Source organism: Pinus tabuliformis, chromosome 2_1 (genome assembly GCF_031772625.1).
Source record: "Pinus tabuliformis cultivar Carrire ecotype Pingquan chromosome 2_1, CPIR1, whole genome shotgun sequence".
In the NCBI taxonomy this organism is placed as follows: Eukaryota; Viridiplantae; Streptophyta; class Pinopsida; order Pinales; family Pinaceae; genus Pinus; species Pinus tabuliformis.
In genome coordinates, this window is record NC_142299.1 from 450851631 (window position 1) to 450864962 (window position 13332).

The window sequence follows — 13332 nt, forward strand, 5'->3', positions numbered from 1 at the left end:
GGTGTGAGAGCGAGGACAAAGAGAATAAGGGTGGGAGGAAGACTTCTTGGAGGATGACAGCGAGGTGGATGAGGAAGAGAGAGGAATGGAAGGTGGAACAGTAGTGACGATCGGGGGGGGGGGGGGACGACATGGTGCAATGTGCCATAGTGAAATGTGCATTTGATACAACCATAGAAGAGGAGTTACCAAGTAAAATGGAAGAAGGGTTTAGAGTGGCACCCGAGGCCTGTGCGGCTTCTGCTGCAGCCCGAGCCCTGGTCATCGGCGAGAAGACGAACCAAGTCCCTTCGTCCCAGATTTTTTAGGAGTAGCTTGTGCAGCAGATGAGGACCCCTGAGGTGGGCGAGGTATTACAGGGGAAACTCCTCTAGATGGGATGGGAGTGGACTTGGGGGAGTCCTCTGGTTTTATGTTGAGCGAGCATTCCTTGAATAGGTGTCCCACCTGATGGCACCGATTGCAACGAAATGGGACACCTTCATAATCAAGAATCTGAGTCCTGCTATATTTTCCCCACTGTAAGGTGATCTTTTCCTCCAGTCCTTCTCGGGTATCCAAATGAACCAGCACACGAGCGAGGGTTCGCTTCTTTGACTCTACAAAAGTGCGATCATGGTCAAGGTAGGTGCCCAGAGCGTTTCCAATCCTAATGAGAACATCCTCACTCCAGTATTGTAGTGGTAGCCCCGGCAGTCGAACCCACAGGGGTCCTGCTCCGATCTGTTCGCGCTCTGGGTCAAAGAGGGGACTCCACCTCTTGAGCAGAACCGGTGCCATCTCGATATGCCAGTACTTTGCCAGTACCAGATCCGTGTATACTTCCTTTGCAAAATGGAGGGAGAACCATCCACGGGGGAGGACATGAACATCAGGCAATTCTTTAAGCAGGGCACCCCAAATTTCCCTTACCCATTGCGTCAGCCTATTTGCGGAGTATGCACGTCCTCGCACATGTCCAACCAACACCGTTCGTGCCATGACCGCCGCTTCCCCTATAGCCGATGTCTTGCCAAACCTGATGGTAATATCCTTTGTCGTCGCCTTGATACACCTTGATTTTCTCTTTTTGGTACGAGGAGCCGAAGGGTGATCAACAAAAGGGTTTTGGACCCTCTCAGGTGAGATGGATTTTGCAGGTTTGACGTTTACCGCCGGGGTTTCAAAACATCCGGAAGGTCAAAGCCCAGATACAGGGAGGGTTTGCAATCCAACCACAGGAATGTCCACCGAGGGACTCGGGAGAACAGTGGAGAGGGGCGGGTGCGGATCGAAAGATAACAAGTGTGGAGTATAGGTAGATAGGATGTGAAGTGTACCTGGAGACAGGGGAGGAGCTTCCAGACCTGGCGTGTCCACAGGAGGCGGCTCAGAGACGGAGGGGGCGGAGTTATAACCGGGCAGAGAGACCTGCGAGATGAGATCCGTAACCGGTGGTGGTTCAGAAACCGACACAGAAAAATTAGGGTTATCAAATATAATTTGATCCGAAAAAGGATCCGCGGAATAGTCCACGAGGTCTGTTTCCATATGAACCTCCATAACGGCCAGCGGTTTGTTGCGGACAGCGACGGGTGTAAACGGCGAGATAAATGACCTCGGCGAACCAACAATGAAACGGAAAAACTGTTAACAGTGACGGCCTGCGGAATTTGCAGAAAACCCTAATCTGCTACCTTAATCCGATGCGCTCCATCCTCAAAGATCCCTCCCACTTGTTTTAGTCCAATCATGGTTGCATGTTAAATAGGGAGAGAAGATATTCCAACGGCTATACTTGACTAGGAAAAAACTATATTTGACTCGGCAATTTGACTGAGAAACTAAATTTGACTGGTCAACCTGAGTGGACCGAGGGAAAGGAAAAGTTATTTTTGTCATAATTATTACCAAAATTATTGTTATATTTATTACCAACATTTGAATAAAGGTAAAGTTTGTATTTAAAAATTAAGAGAATGGATAAATTAGTTATTACTAGGCCTAATTATAATCATATAAATAAATGGTTAGTTAATTATTATGAAAGTTAGTTTTTGTTATATTTATTACCAAAAATTGTAATCACTAAATCAAACATTAATCATTAATAACCTAATAATTACTAATATGGAATACTAATTAAATATATATGTATATTATGAAATAGCTATATATCAAAAATCATTAATATAATATGGAATCATATGTAAATATATACTTTTCGAATTAAATATAAATATATAAATAAATAGTTAATTAGTTATTATGCAAGTTAGTTTCTTGTAATATTATTATCATAAACAAAAATTGTAGGTTAGGGTCTTGTGAGTTAATTCTTACAATTTCTGTTTATGATAATAATATTACAAGAAACTAACTTGCATAATAACTAATTAACTATTTATTTATATATTTATATTTAATTCAGAAAGTATATATTTACATATTATTCCATATTATATTACTGATTTTTGATATATAGCTATTTGATAACATACATATATATTTAATTAGTATTCCATATTAGTAATTTTTAGGTTATTAATGATTAATGTTTGATTTAGTGATTACGATTTTTGGTAATAAATATAACAAAAACTAACTTTCATAATAATTAACTAGCCATTTATTTATATGATTATAATTAGGCCTAGTAGTAACTAATTTATCCATTCTCTTAATTTTTAAATACAAACATTACCTTTATTCAAATGTTGGTAATAAATATAACAATAATTTTGGTAATAATTATGACAAAAGTAACTTTTCCTTTCCCTCGGTCCAGTCAGGTTGGCCAGTCAAATTTAGTCGTTTCTCAGTCAAATTGCCTAGTCCAATATAGTCGTTTCCTAGTCAAATATAGCCATTGGAAGATCTGCTCTCCCTATTTAACATGCAGCCATGATCTGATTCTTCAACTTGTCTTGACGATGAACCACAGATCTGCTCTCCCTATTAACATGCAGCCATGATCTAATTCTTCAACTTGTCTCGACGATGAACCACAGATGAACCACACTCGTTGGTTTGAAACACATCGATAAAAGTATTATAATGTGATTTCCGTCGAAAAATATTCTCAATAAACTTGATATAGATCACAAAAGCTTAAATTCAACATAGATAAACTTATTGACCCTAAATTCCTAAATTTCTTGTATCAAGTAATCGATTCTAAGGATGAGTTCTAGACTTTTCTAATGGCACATGCATCTCTTGATGGTGGTATGTGTCACTAGATCTAACACTAACATTTAAGGTACGATCTGACAGCCGGATTAGGTCGTGGTTGTTTTGGGGTAACTACCCCACATGTTGAAAATTGGCAACAAGAAATTGCTAAAAATAGAAGTGCTAAAATAATAGTTTGGGCATCAGTGCTGGATTGGGCAACAGGGAATGAAAAATGGAAGTGCTAAAAAAGAAGTTCTATTTTTAGCAGTTCAAGTTGGATTCCTATTTTTAGACAGTCCCTCGTCTAAAATAGGAAGTAAAATTTGAATTTGGTCTTTTTTTTTTATACAGAAACGGTTATGGAGCATTTATATTAATCTTGGGCTGAATGCCAAAAATATGATTACATTATGAGTTTCTTTGCCCTAATGTATCTCACTACTAAGGATGAGAATGCAGCTAAAACTTGCAGATTTCTTCCTTGGAAAGCCACCCAATGAGTTGATTTCAGAGATTTCCCCCACTTGAAGATACAAACAAATTTGTTTAATAGCAGACAGTAGAACATGGCAGCAATCAATTTATGGAATGGGTTCCCATGATTCTTCTTCCTCTTTCAACTTGACCCCAGCAGAGAGTAGGGAAAATTTATTGGCTTCGATGTCCGCCTTTTTATTGTGGGTTCTCAACACATGATAGTACTTCAAGTTCTGAAAATTGTTTTCCAAACCTTTGATCCTAGTAATCAGCCTTTCTAGATTGAGGTCTAAAACTGGAGTATTGGAAACCATTACATTTATAATGACCTGGGAATCGCCTACAACAATTTCTTAATTTATGTCCAGATCTTTAAGGGTCTTGAACCCTTGGAAGAGGGCCAAGGCCTCAGCTTGAATGCTGGTAGAGGATCCAAGTCCCCAAGAGTAGGAGAGAATTTTTTCCCCAATTTGATTTAGAACAACACCTCCTGCACCAGCTTTGCCTTAATTTCCCTTTGTTGCTCCATCAAAAAAGAGGAAGTGCCTTGCTTGCGATTTAAACCAATCTTGAAAGTCATTCTCAGTTTCCTTATTTGCCATTCTTTGGTGGTGGGGGATTTTCTGACTGCTGGATGAAATTGAAGTTCTAGAGTTGATCCCCATGCAATGTCCTGTTGACTGAGATTGGAGTTGTCTTTTATATCAGTCAAGCACTCCTTTATGTGGCATTTAATCTTGGCTTCTAAGACTTTGTGGCTCTGCTTTGTATTTCTAAAAATTCTTCTGTTACGTTCTAGCCATATCTGCCAATAGATAATCTTTGGGAGGACTGCCCATGCTGCTTTAATAATCAGGTTTTTAGGGGTGAACCTGGATATCTGTTTGTCCATTTAGAGAAAATTTCAGAAGTGGAGCAAGGAAGAGTGAAGTTAGGATCCAAATCTTGGGTAAAGAAGGACCAGATCTGCCTGGAGATGAACTGCTGTTTCAGCGTTTTCATTGCACAGTGAGCAGATGGATGGGCTGTGGAATCCTTTCTTCTGCAAGTTGTCATAAGTTAAGATTTTGCCATGACAGCAAACCCAGGCAAAGAAATCCACCTTGGGCCATGAAGATAGTCACCAGACACCTTGCCAAGGAGCTGGATCAGGGGGAACGTGTGGTCTCTCGTTTAGTTTAGCGTACCCCAAGGAGACTGGGTATCCTCTGGCTTTTGGCCCCCAACCTTTCACATCTCTTTTCCTCGAGTGTGTGGGCGCCAACCCGTGCAGGGAGTCGAGCAGCGTGGTCCATTCAGAGTTCAGGTTATCCGGCATCTTTACACGTTTCCAACCTGCCCATACCAAGTCATTCCAGCATGAGATATCCCACAGTGTTCGCAGTCCTTCACTGTCCATCCAGCAGCGCAGCGAATTAATGGAGACTCTGACTTCTATTGGTTCCTTATTCATGATTATGTCCATCCAGATGTTGATTTTTTTCCTATTGCCTAGGATCCAGTAAGAGTGGGTGGTGATGAGAGGTGCGGCTCTGTCATATATTTTTAGGAACGACGAATTTGGCAGATGGATCACATTTTCTAAACATCTGGATCTTGGTCCTCTGAAATATTTTTTCCAGAGCGCCTTTTGGGCCCAGCCAGGATTGGGTGCAATGATCCTCCAAATGATTTTTGCAGCCATTGCCACATTCTGTTGACAAATATTTTTGAAATTTAGACCACCTTCCCACAATGGCTTGGAGATGGTTTCCCAGCTGATAAGGGGGATCTCTTTTTCATTCTGTTTTCCTCCCTTCCAAAAGAACCTCCTTATGTATTCCATTTTTTTTAGAATGACTGCCGGAGCGAGAAGCCCAGCGAATTGAAATAGAGGCAAACTGGTAAGTACTAATTTAATTAAGACTGTTTTGCCAGCAGTATTCAGTCAGGAATATCTCCAGGCTTGGATCTTTGCCTTGAATTTTTCCAGCTATGGGAGCCATTCTTTGCTTGCAGGTTTCTTGTGAGATACTGGGAGGCCCAGGTATTTAAAAGAAGACCAAGAGGCGGAAGCTTCAAAGCCCAAACATCTGGAGATGGCAGATAGCAGTCTGGGCGTAGTATTCCAGCTGAAAATATGGCATTTGCTCTTGTTAACAATGTTGCCTGAGGCTTCACTGAAGTCATCCAGAACCGCTTTGAATTTTGTGGCAGAGGAAATAGAGGCAGGACCCAAAAGCAAAGTGTCATCCGCAAACAAGGCATGATTAATATTTTTGATCCCTCTTGCAATACACAGTCCATTGATTTCTTGGTCTTGCAATTTTTTGTCTAGCAGGAAGCTAAGAACTGAGGCTTGGATGACAAAGAGCAAAGGGGATAGAGGACACCCCTGCCTAAGTCCTCTCGAGGCTTTAAAAAAGTCTGTGGCTCTTCCATTAACAAGAGGAGCAATCCATGGCTCCGAGATGCATGCCCGGATCCCTTTAATGAAATTTGCTCCAAAACCAAACTTGCTCATAACATTTAAAAGAAAGCTATGATTTACTCGATCAAAAGCATTTGCTAAATCAAGTTTAATCACCATACCTTGCTCTTTTCGAAGGAGACTTGAATGAATTGCCTCTTGTACCAGGAAGAAGTTGTCCACGATTTGCCTACATTGGATGAAGCCTCCTTGATTCTTTGGAATTATTTTGTTGAGAATGACCTTCCGTCTATTTGCAATTACTTTGGTGATTAATTTGTACCCTGTGTTACATAGGGAAATCGGCCGGAATCTGCTGAAGTTATTGGCACCTTTTTCCTTGGGTATGAGTGCTAAAAATGTAGAATTAGTACTGCCTCCTATTTTCTGTGTATTTTGGGATTTTTGAACCATTTTGAGGAGGTCTTTTTCAACAATCGGCTAGTAGACTTGAAGGAATCTATCAGAGAAACCGTCCGGCCCAGGGGCCTTATCCAGGTCCATATCGAAGAGAGCCTTTTTCACTTCGTCTTTAGTGACTTTGGCCTCAAGAGATTCATTAATTCGCTGAGTAATTACAGAGGGTATATTATCTAGCAGATCTGGATAATGGCTTGGATCCTTGTCTTCACTATATAAGTTTTGGAAATGAGCAAAAGCTGCTTTCTTTATGTGATCAAAATCCTTATGGATATCGCCCTATTCTTTAATCTCTGAGATGGTGTTGAAACATTTCCTTGCCTGGGCTTGTTTGTGAAAATAAGTAGTGTTCCTATCCCCTGCTTTAAGCCAGAGGTTCCGGGATTTTAATCTCCAATACTCTTCCTCAGCTAAGCAGGCTTTGTGGTAGCGCTGTTGCAACTAGGTTTCTTGATCTAATAAATCCTTTGTGAGCATAGCGTTCTCCATACCATTTTGATGGGAAACAAGAGCAACTTTAATGGTTTTCCTTTCTGTGGCCGGATTGGACAGCGTTTTGGCCCATCTTTTTAGAGCTCCTTTCACCCTTCTGAGCTTTTCCTCCCAAATATAGAATGGTGATCCTTTAACTGGCTGGTTCCAACATTCCTTGACAGTTTGCATGAAATCTGGCTCCTTTACCCAAAGAGGGCTGAATCTAAATGGAATAGGGCCCAGATCAAGATGAGCTAGGAGTTCTAGCTTTATGGGCTTATGATCAGAGATGCTGCTAGCAAGTATATGCATTCTGGGCTCTAAACCTAGCAACAAATAGGAACTTTGTATAATAAATCTATCTAGCCTGGCAGCAATGTGTCCAGGTCCCACTCTTTTATTAGACCAAGAGTACTTACCAGAAGAGGGTTTGATGTCCAGCAAATCCCAGTCTTGCACTATGTCCTCCACCCATTCTCTAGTCGGGTCTCTAACTACGCTGCCTCCCCTTTTTTCTGATGGATGCAAAGTGAGGTTGAGGCCGCCAGCGATTATTATATTTTCCAGATTTGTCAAATCTGCTTGGTGTCTTAAAGATTCCCAGCAGTCTTTTTTCCCCAACATTGACTGGAGAGTAAACATTGAATAGACAAAACGTTTCCTTAGTGTCCAAGTTCTGCATTTTCAGCAACAACCAATGGATATTTCTAGCCTCAAATAGAACTGTAAATTTATTAGCGTTCCAAAGAGTGCCTATCCCTCCTGAGGCACCTCGGGCAGAGATTGCTCTTGCTTCGCTTTTATTCCAAAGTTTCTTGCTTGCTTGAAGGAAGACTATGTCTTCTAGCTTTGTCTCCTGGATGAGAAGTAAGTCTGGGGTTTCCATCCTGATTAGACTTCTGATGGCTTCTTCTTTAGTTTTTCTCCCCATACCTCTACAATTCCAGGAGATGACCTTCATTATTTATGCTTCTGGTGGGCTCCCTTGGAGCCTTGGGGAAGATTTTTCAGTATCTTAGGCTTTGAGGCTAGCATTTTTTCCAAAGTTGGTTGGCTGCCCTGAAGTTTCTCTTTGTAGGTCTCCTGCTCCCTTTTTTCCCTGTCGGTTTTCCGGCCTCTTGTTGATCTTCTTACAGTGGTATGGGACTCTCCTATTTCTCCTTCCTCTTTTGATTCTTCTGTTTCCTGCTCTTCTTCCTCATCTTCTATGATCATTCCTTTTGGGTCTTTAGCACTTGTTCCTTTGTGGGAGGCTGAGGGAGTACCTTTGCTTGTGGGAGCTATTTTTTGAGCCTCGATCTCTTGAGTAGCTTCTGCCTCCTTTTGAGCCTCGCCCTCTTGTGTGCTCTCTAGTTGCATACTCAGGGGATCGTACTTGTTTTTAGGAAAGGATTTGATGGGGATATGCTGAATAGTGGCCTGCTGGGTTCCTCTGCCATTAGGGCCTCCCTGCTTCTGATTCTTAGGATAGGGTTTGGATCGCTTGACTTGATTCCATCCATCCTCTTTCCCTTGCACAGCGTCATTGTTGGTCGGGAAGCCTCTGGCGAAATGAACATAAACATGACATTTCCGGCATTTGAAGGGCAGCTGCTCATAGTCCAGTTTCTGCATGTGCGTCCAGCTTCTGACCTTTATTGTAATGGCCTCTGGTAGTCCCACCTCTAGATCTACTTCTACACAGATCTTGGCACAGTCATACTGGTCCTTGTTGTTCGCACGATCTATGAATTTCCCCAGGGCGTTTCCAATGTGTCTCAAAGAATCCCAGTTCCAGCAGTGCACTGGGAGATTTGGGAGCCTGACCCAAACCGGGACTGCTTTGGGCACATCTACTGCTAGATCGAAGTCCAGGGTCCATTTGTTCAAATACAGACCCTGAGGGCCCATGAAGTAGGGGCCATTTTGGAAGATCAGGTCTTTGTCTTCTTTTGATGTGAGTTCGAAGAGGAAGTATCCTCTCCCCAGAAAGTAAGAGGTGACGCTTTCTTTGATCAGTGGTGCCCAATTTCTGTTAACCCAACTTTCTGTGGTTTTTGGGGATGGCCATAGCCCAGTGAACTGACCGATGAGAGCCCGTTCAGCCAATGACAAGGCAACTTGGATCAGGGTTTCTGGAGGGAGGGAGATCACCGGAATATCGTCCAATCTCTTGACAAACTTTGCAGCTTTAGTATTTTTCTTCTTTGGCAGTCCTGCCAAGAGCTTGTTGAAAGCCTCAGAAAGAGAGATCTGCGGAGGGGGCGGAAGAGACGCCTGGGGAGTGCCCAGCCCCTCCATAGTTGCAGTCTCTGAGATCGGATCTGTCAGTCAGCAGCTCGCTCCATGGGAGGTAGGCTGCAGCAAGCAGTGAGACCTCAAGCGAACGGGTTCGCAGGAGCCAGGCCAGCAAAGGGCAGGGGCTCACTGTCTACAACTCGCGAAGGATGCGGATCTCGATTTTTGCAGGGTAGGGTTCAAAAGGTGAGCAGGCTTGGCCCAGGAAACAAGTAAGACCTGCGACTAGTCAACGCCCTCCCTCAGGTTTGAGCACAAGACTTCACCGTCTTTACGAGTTTGACTTTACCAACCAGCTACCTCTGCCGACCTTAAAATTTGAATTTGGTCTTACTAGCAGTTTGAATATTAATTAATTAATTCTCCATGAGTTAATTAGTTAAGGAAAATCAAACTTGAAGTCTTTGTGAGAACATGCAATAATTTCTCCACTGATTGCGGAATGTGTCCTTGATTTGCTCCACTGATTGAGGAATTAAGGATGAGTTCTATATTGAGAGGATCATTTGACTTAGTTTAACTTAGTCAAGTACAGTTAGATTAATTTAACAAGGTGTTAAATTAATGAGATATAGTTTGTTGATCGATAAACAAAGAGATGACAAGGTAGCACATGGAGTGCGCAGAACTGTAGCAGCACTGTAGCAAGCTTTACTAAACTGAGCAAAAATTATGGGACGAGGCTAAGCAAAGCCAAGCAAGCACAACACAAACGCAACAATAGAAAGCCTTGGTATTAGAACTTACTTCTGATCAAATTCGAAGACTGTTAAACAACAGATCTAAGGTGGGTTACTTATCAACCGAACATGCGTGCGCAACTATGACCTCTATCCATGGGTCTTCAAACGCCTTCGCCTTACAGTTCAAAGTTCTTTTGGATGACAAAAATTGTCCTGAGACATGCGGCCCAGTAGGCTTCAATATTAATAAAAACAAGCAAAATACATAAAGCTTATTAGAACATGAGTTCTCAGAGTTCTCCATCAAGCGATGTCTTGAACATCTGCAGATCTCTCTTTTTATAAACTCCTTGACTCTACTCTTCTAAACTACAATGAAAAATCAGAAATAATTGAGGGTCCTTTCAGCATATTTTTGTTGATGGTGTCTACTCAACTTTTCTGGTACAAAAGATTCTACCATGGTCCTTTCAGACTTCTATCTGAATCATAGTCATTATCAAAATTAGACTCTTGTGAAGAATCATGTGCTAGCCTTGACTGGTCGAGCATCTTTTGGTAGTGATGTTCAATCATCTTAGAGTACTCTTCATCCCAATCGATATCTGCTAGGTCCTGGGCATCCGACAGCTCGTTCCGTAAAGTAGATTCTTTTGCTTTTCCATTTCCTTTGGCATCTTCATCTAAAATTATTGTCCTTCTTGATGATGCTCTTGATGATTCTCCCTTTTCCATATTTATCTTTATTTGGTGGAGACCCTGTTGCTGAGTTGTGTACCTAGCCAATTGTTTTCCCCACTTTGTAAGGAAAGATAAAGGATTGATCTCGATATCTAGGAAAGAATCTTTAAAGACATTTCTGATCATGGGTGACCTCTGTACTGCCAATTTGATGTCGTTTAAAAGTTCCCATTTAAAAATTTGAAACATATTAGTGGAACTTTCAATTGCATGCTGAACCCATTCTCTGGAATTATCACTCATAAAATCTTTGTTTTTCCAACCTAATTCAAAAATCATCGATGTACAGATTCTATTTGAAATCATCAGACTAATAATATGGATTACATTATTATTCCAATTAGTTGAAATAATGCTGATATTTACCAAATCCTTTTGATTAATTATAAATCTTAATGCCTTGAGCTCTCCTTGTAGATCATCCATTTTTTGTAGAATCTGTATTTTTTCTATTAACCTCAGATTTCCGAATTCATTCAACCATCCAGCATGCTGCTTAATCATTTCTTTATTATTTCTTGTCTCGATTTTTCCGATCTGCTCATGACTAAAAACCTATGAAAAAGGATTGGGAGTAATACTTTCCCTTAGTTTGAGACTATGATAATCCCAAGGAGATGAGAAAGTTCTGAGATATTGCAATGTCCTTTGAATGCACTGAGATATCCTAGTGGTTGGATTTTTTCTGCAGAATCCATCTTTTATCACCCAGTCAGCAAATCCTTCAAAAATTTCATATTGAGGAAAAGTGTCATTTGTTGCATAATTCTTGTCAAACCTTTGTAGAAATGACGCTTCTAATTCCTCAAAAATGTCTGGGATTTTTAGAGATAGAATGTATTTCTCTACTTCATGCTTAAAAGGAATAGTTTCAAGATCTAAAATTTTTACTCTTGTGAAAATGCTGAGAGCAAAATCAATTCCTCCAATAAGTTGATAAATATTCAAAAACTTTAGGATCCATATCATTTGTTCAGTATATTCGCTAGACCATAGAACTGAGAGACTTCTGAAAAATAACTTTACTTTCATGTTAGGAAAAGGATATACCTTTACCAGTTCAGCATCTAGGCCTAAAGACATACCTACATTCTTGGATTGCCAAACTTGGCATTTTCTGATCCAAGTTTTTCTTCTCGGTCTCATTCCCACAACTTTCTTGATTTCTTCTGCAAGATGGCTTGCATGTCTTCAAACAATCTGAATCTATCAACAAATGTATAAAAGCTATCATCGTGTGGTCCTTTTCCTGGAATGGTAAAACACGAACCTGGACAGTCATGAATGCTTTATTCATATCCGTGGTTAACGAATATGTCAAATAATTTGAATTACCTGGGATCCATTCGACTTGAAAATCAAATTGTTGGAACCAAATCTACCATGCAAGAATTCTTCCTTTTGCAATTTGTCTTGATATCTTGGCAGATAAAAAATATTTGAAATTCTTGGAGTCTGTTCGTATTAAGAATTTCACAGGTGTAAGGTATAACTCAAACCTTTGTATCCCATTGAATATAGCCAATGTTTCTTTTTCTACTATAAAATAATTCTTCTGGCTGGGTGTGAATTCACCTGCTGGTTGGAGTTTTGGAAATTGATGACATTTTGCTTTCAACTGTTTGACTGTTGTTGTTGCTTCTGGTGACCATCCCTCTTTGAGATGTTTTCTGATTGGAGTTGTTTTCTCTGTCAATCTTGGGATGTACTTGTGAATGTAATTCAGGACTCCTAAGAACCTTTGAATTGTTTTTGTATCTTTCAATTCATCTGGGAATTGGGTTAATTTAGTCAACACATGTGGTTGCATCTGAATTGCACCATTGACTACATGAATTCCTAGAAAATCTATACTGTCTTGAAATAAAGTCATTTTTCTTTCTGATAAAACTATGCCATGCTACTGAACTTCTTTTAGAAAAATCTCTAAGTGCGCTAAATGGGTTTTTACATCTGGACTATGAATAAGAATGTCATCAATATATGTAACAATAAAATCATACTTGGAAAAAATGAAATCCATTCCTCGTTGGAAGAATGCAGGGGCATTTTTCAAACCAAATGGAACAACTCTCCATTGGTAAAATCCAGTAGGACAAATAAAAGCAGTTTTATGCCGATCTTCTTTCTGTATTTGAATCTGATAGTATCCAGACTTCATATCGAATTTGTTGAATACTTTTTTGTGCTGTATTTTCTGCATTATGGTTTCTGGCCTTGGCAGTGGATAATTAAAACTCTGAGTGATTTCATTTAGAGGTTTGTAATTTATCACCATTCTAGGTTTACCTCTAACTATCTCAGAATGATTTCTTACCAGAAACGCTGAACAAGAATAATGAGACTCACTTGGCTCGATGAGCTGCATTTCTAACAATTCTTTAATTTGTCTCTTTATTTCTTGCTCGTCTGAAGGAGTGCAAGGAATCATTTTCCCTTTGACTCCATTATCATGCAAAGTCACAATCTCTTTCATTGGACTTTCTACTACCCAAAATTGTTGTGGATTTTGTGAACAGCTTTTTAGAAGTTTGTTATGGATAGCAGTTTGTTCTGTAGACCAATTGGGATCTATGCATGCCATTTGTTTTGATTTAGATTCTGCTCTTGATTCATAGATTTGTAGAACTTCCTACTAGTCATCAACATCTTTTA

At 40.3% G+C, this 13332-nt stretch overlaps 1 protein-coding gene across 1 annotated transcript; it reads right to left on the reverse strand.

Annotated features, from left to right (window-relative positions):
• Positions 1 to 261: 261 nt before the first annotated feature.
• LOC149200870 (uncharacterized) lies at positions 262 to 981 on the reverse strand. Its single transcript, XM_089401109.1, has one exon. It carries the CDS (start codon positions 979 to 981, stop codon positions 262 to 264), a length of 720 nt encoding a protein of 239 aa, XP_089257235.1.
• Positions 982 to 13332: the final 12351 nt, after the last annotated feature.

Excerpts from the sequence above, each read along its gene's own strand:
- LOC149200870 (XM_089401109.1), bottom strand. The coding sequence starts at position 981 with ATGGCACGAACGGTGTTGGTTGGACATGTGCGAGGACGTGCATACTCC.